This window comes from Calidris pugnax, unplaced genomic scaffold (assembly GCF_001431845.1).
Source record: "Calidris pugnax isolate Ruff unplaced genomic scaffold, ASM143184v1 scaffold179, whole genome shotgun sequence".
Taxonomy (NCBI): Eukaryota; Metazoa; Chordata; class Aves; order Charadriiformes; family Scolopacidae; genus Calidris; species Calidris pugnax.
The window spans coordinates 2,153,000-2,164,125 of record NW_015090948.1 but is presented as its reverse complement, the minus strand read 5'-3'; the positions used below and the strand labels follow the sequence as shown (position 1 = coordinate 2,164,125).

Genomic DNA, 11,126 nt, shown 5'->3' with positions numbered 1-11,126 from the left:
TTTTTTTTTTTTTTTTTTTTTTTTCCTTCCAATTGCGCTAGAGCCAAACAGGAGGCTACAATCAGTGCTGTTACCACAGGAATGGAGGACAGGATAGCACAGCACAGCTGCTCAATGGCAGGACGCTGTTAAAAGCCTTCCTTGCTGTCGCTCAACAGCAATTTCACCTTTTTGCCTAAATCTGGGAAGCTTTGCTGAAAGCACCTCTGTGCAGACAATTAGTAAGAGCCACCTAATTAACTCAACTAGAATTTCTTTACCTGCTGTTAGGGAGCAGGTCAAGATGTCCCACCATCACTGTATAACCATTGCTTCCCCATGGAGGAGGCTTCTGGGAAGACTTTTAGAGGCTAAGACGCAAAGTCACAGAATGACATGGGGTTGGAAGGGACCTCTGGAGATCATCTAGTCCAACCCCCTGCCAAAGCAGGGCCACCCAGAACAGGTTGCACAGGAATGTGTCCAGGGAGGTTTTGAATGTCTCCAGAGGAGACTCCACCACCTCCCTGGGCAGCCTCTTCCAGGGCTCTGCCACCCTCACAGGAAAGAAGTTCCTCCTCATGTTTAGGTGGAACTTCTTACACTCAAGTTTGTGCCCATTTCCTCGTGTCCTATCCCTGGGCACCACTGAAAAAAGACTGGCCCCATCCTCTTGACACCCTCCCTTGAAGTATTTCTAAGCATTGATCAGATCCCCCCCTCAGCCTTCTCTAGACTAAAAAGACCCAAGTCCCGCAGCTTTTCCTTGTAAGGGAGATGCTCCAGGCCCCTCATCATCTTTGTAGCCCTTTGCTGGACCCTCTCCAGCAGTTCCCTGTCCTTCTTGAACTGAAGAGCCCAGAACTGGACCCAGTGCTCCTGATGGGGCCTCCCCAGGGCAGAGTGGAGGGGGAGGATGACCTGTCCCAGCCTGCTGGTGACACTCTTCTTGATGCACCCCAGGATGCCATTGGCCTTCTTGGCCACAAGGGCACATTGCAAAGTCCCAGCAGCTTGTCCCACACCATCACCTGCAAGAGGTACTGGGGATCCTCACCGCTGCCTCCCCAACAACAAGCCCCAAGGAGGTGAATCCCCAGCCTGGAGGGAAGGAGCGACCTGCCTCTCCTGTCCCTGGTATCCCTGACCACAAACTACACTGACCACCCCTGGGCACATTTAGAAAAGGCACGGTCGTCTTGTCAACTCACAAGCTATTACTTTTAGCGAGCCTGGATCTGTATTTGCAGGATTACACGCTTCTTTCAAGCTGAGCCGCAGATAATGGCGCTTCCCTGGGCTGCGTAGTTTAAACAGCGGTGGGGAAGGAGCTCCAACAACAGCAATGGATTTAAGCAATTTACTGACATCTTTTGAGCAGTTTTCACACTATTAGGCTAGGACAAAATAATCTAAATCATTCATCCTCCTCTAGAGCTCCACAGTAACATTTGTGCAATGTATAAAGTTACAGATATTGTCATATTTTTTTTTAAAGAAATCTCTTAACTTTTTAAGAGACTACAACACTTTATTCTGGAGTATGCTTCCTTTTTTAAAAAAAACACAAGAGCACTCCCCACATCAGAGATGACCTGGAGAGATATGGCTCCCTTTTCAGCACAATACTTATGGCTTCAAAAAGCATACTACAAAAAGCTTACAATTAGGCACCAGCTTAATGAGGGCCTCTACCACGCTGTTCAGGGTAGGGAACGTTTTGAGTTTTCCTGGAGATTATTAAGTTATAAAGGGGTTTGCAGAATTTACAATTACAGCAAAGGTTTGTCACTGTTCTTCCCCAATTGTGTATTTTGCTGGGAAAGCAAACAATGCCAACAGAAATACCAACATTTAATTCTAGGCAAAGGCCACAACATACCATATTTATGTTTTGGTTCATTGAATGCTGTATTTGCATTAGAACTGCTACTGAGGGTCCAGCTCTGAGGAGGACTTGTCAGATACCTTCAGTGGCACCACACATCAAGACAGAAAAGAGCTTAGTGGGCTCTTTTTAAGGTCTCATATTCAAGACAATTTAAAATGAAGGGGTTTTCCCCAAAGCAAAAGAAACACAAGGCAGTACTATGTATTGTTTGAGGTCCCAAAACCATCTGATTGTTCAGATTCCAATAAACATAACTCAACAGTTCAGCTTCCTGCAATCATTACTATGGGGTAACCCTACAGAAAATGTGCAGAGCTGCACTGCTTTAAAAAGATAGCAAGCTTCTTCCCCCAAATGCAATCAGTTCATTCTATAGCTGTGACTTAAGACCTAAGAAAGACTTAAGAAGGAGTGAAACGTAAAGGTAAATGCTACCCAAAATATCAAACTGTACGTTCAGGTAGATGAATGTTGATGGGTGGCTCCTAGAGGGGACACATGGCTCAAGGTGGTGCCGGGAGTGGGCACCATCTTGGTGGTAGAGAACTGGGCAGCAGCTACGAACAGGCAGTGACAACCCAGAGCAACTCTGCTGCCAGCTGAGAGAGAAGAGTGGAGCAATACCCATCTCATCCTCCTGCCACCTTGCGTGGAGACTGTTCACAAGGGAGCCCCCTTCGCTAACCACAGTTGAGGCCCCAAATTTCAAACCAGACTTTTAAGGGTCAGCACAACCACCCACCCTGACGCCTGCTGACCCTTTGTGGGATCCCAAGAAATCTGAGGGTTTGGGCTGCACTGAACAGTCACATCTGGGGCGAAGACAGCAAAAGACAGTGGCAAACACCAAAGTTCTTGAAAAGACATGCAATGCGTTGGAATGGGTTTCTGGGGGAGTGCAAAACACTGACTGTCAATCTCTACTAGTATTTCGCTGAGATATAGGACTAAGTTGTGTTTAGGACAGGGTGGAATGGGCATTTCGTTCATATATGTGTGCAATTAATCAGTTTCTCTTATTGTTTCCCTTAATCTTTAATTATGTCAGGGCACTATAAAACTATGAATGAAAAAAATGGGAAGCAACTGAAATCAATGAAAAAGGTCCTATGAACATGCAAAGTTATTAGAGAAATACAAAGATTTTAATTAAAGATGCTGGCTCCGAGCAAAAATGCTGGGTTACCCTGATTGATCTAAGCTGCTGGTTCAGCTCTTTCTGTCTCCCCCTACCAGGCTCCTGCTTGCCTTTTGCTGCTCTAATTGGGTACTTCCTGCATCGGCACCTTCTTTTTCTCAGCAACATCAGCTGCACAAAGACTGTATAAATACAATTATGCTTATGCCAAACTGCTATACACATATACAGTCATGGAGCATTTTACATTTGCCGTATGTTGACATTTCGGGTTTGATTTAAAGGCTATTTTCCTTTTTTTGCATTCCCTCAGTTGGGCCTATATTTTAATTTAGATTTTTCTCTTTTGTTTCAATTATATTCCTCTAGGACAAAGTGCATAATCTGCCATTTTAATAAAATAATGTATTCAATTTATAAAAGTTTCAATTTCTATTCATACAAAAAGTAAAAAAAAAACCCACCCTAAACTCTTAACAGACATTAACAGCAAAAATAGTAACAACTTAACCACAGATTTTCAAATTTGATTAGCGACTTCCAAAAGCATTTGTTCTTGAGTTGTTTTTTTTTAAATTGGTTTACATTCTATCTAGTGGGTGCCCAATGCTCTTTGAAAACTTGAACATAGGATGTTCCATCTAAACATGAGGAAGAACTTCTTTCCTTTGAGGGTGGCAGAGCCCTGGAAGAGGCTGCCCAGGGAGGTGGTGGAACCTCCTTCTCTAGAGACATTCAAAACTTCCCTGGACACGTTCTTGTGCAACCTGCTCTGGGTGAACCTGCTCTGGCAGGGGGCTTGGACTAGATGATCTCCAGAGGTCCCTTCCAACCCCTATCCTTCTGTGATTCTGTGATAAATAGGTTCTTTTTTAAAGTATTGCCACATTAGCCTCTCCTGACACTGAAAAAAAGAATACAGTCTAGCTTTTAAATGTTTGATATTAACATTTACTAATAATTTTAATTGTAAAAGAAAAAATGGATTGTTACCTGTGTAAAACAGTACCCTGAAATTACATCTTCTCTACCTCCTAATAGAATGGTTTATTTTAAATTTCCTATTAATTGTTTTCTTAAATACGTAAATTTTCTTGTCACATTTAGAGCAACATTAGGACAGTTAGATGCAGGTGGTGTTTCAAATAGAGTGAGAAGTATAGCCAGACATTGCTGGAAGGCAACACACGAAGCAGCTCGGTAGATGATATTCATGCAAAAAACAAAAGGATTTTGATTTATTTTTTTTTTCTGTATGTAATTTGAAATGAAAGACACGGATTAAGATCTTTCATTTTTAATCCTTTTCCAGGAAAATAATTTAAATCTTATCTTGGGGGGGGAGGGGAGAAGCTCATTAGAATTTTTTGCTTCAGTGACTCAATAAAAAAAAAAAAAAAGAAATTATTAAAATGCAGATGTACCTCTGAGTTGTTTCTAGGAACAAAACTGTTTGACAGTGGGATGTAGTACTGCTGAAGTGTTTTCCTACTCACGTTTGAAAGACGTGCATTCCCAAGGTGAGTAGGTTCAGGTGTACGCTATGTTTGTGATACCATTCATCCTATCTCTGGCTTGTATCTAAGAATAACATTTATAAGCTTGAAAGCCAGGCGTGTTTTTTAAAGTCAGAAATGAAGGCAGCAAAAGCATATCACCACTTGCATTTTTATGTTTCGAGTCCCTACTTATATTGTTATTCTTCGCTTCAAACAGTTTTTAGAAAAACACTTATTGAGAAAGTGCAATGAAGAAATGCCCACTGCCAGCCTAATATTCATTTTTTTCCTTAAAACCTGCTGTTTACCCAAGGTGCTGCGAGGTCAAGGAGGCAAAGAGGAAGTCTATGAAACTACTGTCCTTGACAATCAGAGGCTGCAGAGTACACTGGAAGGTAAAAGGCCATAGAGTAGCTATTTCAAATTAGAAATGTGTGATCTGTGTATCTCCCTGGAACTTAGATGGCATATGTCTTTCTATAGTTTATTATTTTAAATCCACAGTTGTGCCTTTGCCTGTCCCCACTGTTTGGATTTGAGAGGGCAGTCACTGTGAAGAGAGAGATAGCTGTCACTCCTGGAGCAAACCTACCGTGCAGCTCTGCTAAGCTTCTGACTTCACAACACTGCAGATAAGTTTTTCTCTCTCTGGTATTATTACATTAATCCACCAAATCAGTTCACTTATCTGAGAGCAGTGCTTTGTAGGGGTTGATCCTGCCACGTGGACTTGTGCAGCCACACAGAGACCGGCTGGACTTTCCCACTCTACGGAAGGCTGGAGCCTCTGCTTGCTGGTGCAAAGGCCTGAGGCAGGATCACACCATCCTTAGAGAGTGTAAATGCCAAGGTTTTACACTATTCTTGGATAAGCTAACTACCAGGATAAGTCTACTCAAGTTTGGATTAATTACTCAGATTCTTACAGAGTTACTAGTTTTAATAGACCAAAAAGGCCTCCTGTAAGGGACAGAGAAAGAAACAGCACTAATTAATTCAAACCTAACCATGGTATAAAATAATTTGGTCAGTTTGGGTTTAAGTCCCTTTCTATTATCTACTTCACCGTGTAACCTTGATGTAAGGAGTCCTTCCGAGCACTGACTTCTTTGGGGCTTTCATAAAGACTGCCAGCAAAGGAAGGAGACACACTAGCTTGATTCGGATAAAAAAGGATCTGGTTAGCATCACTATCCCTGGTTCATTATGCAGTTACTCCTACAACCTGTCCTAAAGTGTTTTTAATTACACCTGTGGATAAAGCTCAGTATGAAATGGCAATTTAAGAACATGTTAACTGTAGCAGAGCTGTAACTGTCACCAGCTTTGCCAGCAACTTCAGCTGATGCTCCTGAATGAAAAGCAGCACCTGGGAGGGTGGCAGAGCCTCTGCAGACACAAAACTCCACCACACGTGCCCCTCGCTTTGCTGCGGGCAGGAGGTCAGCTTGGGTTTCCTGCTCATGCTCACTCACAAAGCGTTCATGTCAAGCTGTCTGCTATTTCTAATTTCCTCTTATCTCCCACTCTGAGTAGTCAAAAAAAAAAAAAAAAGCCATCGTTGCACTGTTCCTAATAAGTCTGCTATTTCTAATTTCCTCTTATCTCCCGCTCTGAGTAGTCAAAAAAAAAAAAAAAAAGCCATCATTGCACTGTTCCTAATATTTCCAACAAAAAAAGGCAGTTGACACTGGGCTCTCATCAGTTCAGACAGTTAGTTGGTGTACTTGCTTGATAGCGGTTAATGTGTCACAATCCTTTCCTCCTATCTACAAGTCAGCCAAAGAAACAAGCACAAGCCAGAGGAGCACTCTCTTGGGGACATATCAGCAACCATTTCATTTCCTAGGGAGAGTGACTCCAGTAAATGCAACCAATTTCCACGCTCCTAAATTTCAAAGAAAGGATATGTAAAGGATAGCTCTATTCCCATAAGGGGGAAAAAAGAAAAAACCTGTAGGAAAAGACAGCTCTCAATTTTCTCCTCTTTTATATTTGCTAATATTGTGACTGCACTTCTAGCTCCTTAGTGCCTATCTGAAGGAGCTGAAAGCACACAAGGAAGAAATTATCTCAATATCGTTCTTTTTTATTCATTTCAATGCTCTCTAAATTCAAGAGGACAGACAGACAGACAGTGTGAACAATGCTTCACTTACTACTTCTTCACAAAAACTCTATTATTCTCTTTCAGTACAACTCAAACACATTCTGAAGTCATATAAAGAGAACAATTCTGCAAGATAACTAATATTCCCAGGCTCCCACTGAAATTAACAGAGTATTTTGGCATTAGGAACTTTGCAGCATCAGGCCATCATTAAAGATCTCCAAATCTGCCTTGTAATTTTTTCTGTTCCTGAAGCATTCATTTCAGTGTACTCCAAAATAACCATAACTATTCTCTGGAGTCATGCTCCATGTTGCCGCCAAGAAGTGAAAAGAAAATTCAAGTTAGCTTAAGCATTTTTAGAAAGCACAAGGGAAGAAAGAAAAACATAAATTCATATGGGTGGAAAAAAAAAAGCAGGTTATCTGTTGGTAAAAACATCTGGAAAAAAAACAAACATAAATTCATATGGGTGGAAAAAAAAAGCAAAAAAAAGCAGGTTATCTGTTGGCAAAAACATCTGGAAAAAAAATTGAAATATTTTAGAATTCTACTAAACCCAGAATTTATCTTATCCTTTCACAATTAAAAAAGCTGGGTCCCTGTTACATCATTTTTCAGTCCTTTGTTTCTCAGGGTCTTGTATACTTACAGGTCTGGCAGTGATTCTCTGTGGGTCCCCAGCACCGGCCTGTGCAGGACTTGTGGCATCGACCACCTGCAGGACAGACAGGAAGAGAAAGATGAGAAATGTGGCTTCCTTTAATTTCTTCAACATCCAACAACTGCTGAAGAGGAGGGTCCATCTTGTCTTTGGAGTGGTTTTATGCTTTACCAAGGTTGAAACAGTGCCTGTAAAAACAGGCCCAGAAAAATAACCAGAATTGGTGTCAAACGTATATGAAATATGCCTACCTTTTAAAGTGCTTTATACCCTAAGTACATCCCTGCTACGTATAGTGACTGGGACATTTTAAACAAATAAACAAAAAAGATGAACAAGTCTGGAAGGCTGAGGAACAATTTTATCACCCAGTGCTATTATTGTTGCTCTCTACATCCATGTAAGACCCACTGATTCCTCCATAGGAATAGCTGCGCTAAAGAGGATATCTATCTATCTATCTATCTATCTATCTATCATCTTCCTACCTAGGTACCTATCTATCTATCTATCTCATGTTCAGTTTCATCTGAACAATGTGGTGATACACTCAATGCCTTTGATTAAAAGCCACCCCTCTCCCCCAAAAGCTTGCATAGTCTTCATGTCCAATATCACGGGAAAGGAAACGTGCCCTATGCAAGCGCTTAACCCCAGCAACAACTAAGCTCACAGGACCTTTCCTTTTCTGGCTGCTGGTTCTCTAGTTGCCTGCTGTTCTGCTTCTGAAGGAATCTCATGTTCCTTCAGAACCTAGAGGTGATGCTCTACATGGTCCTTCCATATACTGAAAAGTTTACTTCCTCAAGAAAAGGAACCGTAGGTGCTTTCTTTGTAAAATACAGATGGAGGAGGAAGAGTTAGCAATAGCAGCTTCTATAAACTGTGTAGTGACTGAAACCAGCTTGGACTGAAGAGGGACTTGAGTTCACCCTGACCACTACGCGAGGAAACGGAAAGCAGGCAGAAGTACTGGCACATTCTCCTCTGGCTGCATCTGATGCTATTTGAGAAAACACTCGAACAGTCCCACACTAATCCTGACTGCAAGTGAACAGAGACCTCATTGCACAGCTCCCATCCAGACATGGCCAGAGCTCGGTCCCACTCCTCCTTGTAGTGCTTCCCCCTCCTGAATGCCAAACAGCCCCAGAGAATGCACGGAGAGCCTGCCTTACTGCACCTAAAGTTTAGCACCTAAAGCTGCTGAACCCCAGGTGTGGCAGTGCCTGAGGTGGAGGCAGCCAAGCCCTTTTATACCCAGCCAAAGCTGAAGGGACAGGCTGAGAAACTGAATGGAAGCATTGTTCCTATGCACAGTCCTTATCACTGCTTTTTTGACCACAGGAGCCTAACCACATTTCTGATTAAACTTTTATTCATCACTGAATACTGCTGAGATTCTATTAAGCAAATTTCCCCTTTGAACCCGATCCAGAAGCTTACCTTTCAATCCTATATTAACAACAGCTGCTGTTAACGCTGCTCTATTACACTAAATCAAATACTTCCCACGTGCCCTGATGGGAGACAACACTGGAGAAAATGCAAAATGTCTCTCAAAGGTTGGATCGCCCCAAAAGAAAACCCTGCTCCTCTGCTAGCAGTGTGCTTATGCCTCAGAGACGTCGTAGAGTTGAGCAAATCCACAGTGATAGTTGTGTAAAGTTCTGACTTTGTGTCACTACTTTTGCAAAGCTCACATCCTTCCCCAGGCACTCTCCACAGCATTCGTGGTGCTATTGATGATGCTGTATGGTAATTACCACACTGCATGCCAACTACCTTGTTAAAACTACCAGCTCCTTGCTGCATTCATGTTCATTTAAAGCAATTATACTCGGGAAGGGTTGTTGCTGACATCACCAGCACATAATTTGCTGTCACATTCTGCCATCTGTTTATTTAGATCACAAATGTACTATAACTACATAACGCAAACTCATTCTGGCTGACAGGGAGGGGACTCCATCTGGCATGAATAATGCAACTTTAATCAGTAATAACGATTATTATGATTATTAAGAGACTACTGAAACCCTGTGCAGAAAGCAAATACATCCGTATTGATTTATAAGAATGGAAGTTTAAAAAGAAGGCGAGGTAAACAGCAAATTAAAGGAAGAATTTTAACAGAGCTGACTCAGTAGGATACAGTTTGTTTGTTGGCTTTGGTGCTTCACCCAAGGGAGTAAAAATGGTCCCCAGGAAGTGGGTTTTATAAATGGGCTATCCCTGACCAACAGAGGAAGTGGGAAGGAGAAAGGGTAGGGCCCCGGATGCATGCTCAAATGGTCTTTTCACCACTTGCTTTGCTCAGTCCTCATCTGAGTAGGAGCTTCCCTGCTGAGGGCAGCTAGTGAAGAACCACAACCCACGCACAGCAGAGCCTCCTCTTGCAAGACTCTATTTTATGCCCGATCCTTCCTTGTGGTCACATCTCATGCCTGTTTAGCTTAAAGGGTCTGGAGTTTCGGGAGAAAGCCAGAAGCCCTGCAGCTGGATGCAGTATAAAGCACTGCAGAGATCAATTGTAGCCAGATATACCTGATGCAGAACATGGCACCAGCTTGGCTGTTTCTTCCTCTTTCTGTCCCTGGATTCTATCTCCTTCCAAAACACATTGTACGCTCCGGGCTTTCCACTGCAGTGCTTGCAGTGAGGTAACAGAGGAGAAACTTCAAGCATCCCTCCAAGTGATCTCTAACTGGAGAGGCCGCCCACACTTCTGCAAAAGCTATACTTAAAATAAAAATCTTCATACCTGAAACTTCTAGGTGCTGAGCTGACCCTCAGTACACAACCTACAATGTTATTCAGCCAACTCTACTCCTCCTGGAAATAAAAATGATCCAGCATCTTCAAAAACCATTTTAAAAACTTCTTTAACTTGCACGCCTGCTTCCTGGTACATGACTTTGTTTGGCAGTGTCAGATGATCATTTGCATTTAAATAGAGATATTTAACAATATAGCAAGAAAAGGCTGCCAGTTTTCTTTTTTTCTCATTGGGAACTCCAAGTATCTGCTTCATTGTTTTCACTTTTCTCAGCTGCACAGACACAACAAGGAGCTGAGCTTGTAGGCAGCACACCTCTGAATTGCATTATGTGTCTGTTTGAAGGTCAAATATACTGAGAATTAAAAACAAAAAAACAAACTCCCTCCAAATAGTGTGCCTATTTTGGTTTGTTTGTTTAAAAGGAAAAATAACTTTCTTTGGTCTCGGTATGAAATGGTCTAAGTTCTGCCCTCACGTAGCTCAGTATTTCACCTGGTTTTCCCCACTGTAATAAGGACAGATTGCTGCCCATTAAAGATCAGCTCTGTAAATCTAACACAAAAATAGTCCCATGGAAGTAAACATAAGTAGCCAGGAGCATAAGGAGCACTCATGTGAGGACCAGGTCTCAATGATTAGATATGTATATCAGGCTTAAACGCTAATAAATCTATTGACCCTAAGACTGATGAGGTCCTTGAAATAATTATACTACTTCTCACAGATTTTTCTGTATATATTTCTTAGAATTTTTAGATTGTAGTGAGCCAATAGATTTGAGAAAAAGTCATCAAATAATTCTTGGCATAAAATAAACTATTCCCGTTATTCCTTGTGTCTCTGAAACCTTCTAAAACCCTCCAATATACAGCAGCAAGGGCTAAAAGAAACAACTAATGAAGAAATGGCAAACCATGAAACTGCAGAAGGGCCTTCCTTTTGTTTTGATGCAGCAAAAAGCAGAGAGGTAGAATTCCTTCCTATGATTTCCTCCACTGGTTCTTGACATCAAAAGATGCTGAGTGTCCTAAAGTCCTGGTGGCAACTCAGGGGATCTAGGAAC

At 42.0% G+C, this 11,126-nt stretch overlaps 1 protein-coding gene across 1 annotated transcript in view; it reads right to left on the bottom strand.

The window, feature by feature from the left end:
• The window catches only part of ERBB4 (erb-b2 receptor tyrosine kinase 4), a 416,629-nt gene that overhangs the window by 201,124 nt on the left and 204,379 nt on the right, over positions 1-11,126 (bottom strand). Inside the window, exon 5 of the mRNA XM_014951952.1 lies at positions 7,270-7,335. Within this exon, the coding sequence (XP_014807438.1) occupies positions 7,270-7,335 (66 nt within the window). The remainder of the gene's footprint in view (positions 1-7,269; positions 7,336-11,126) is intronic.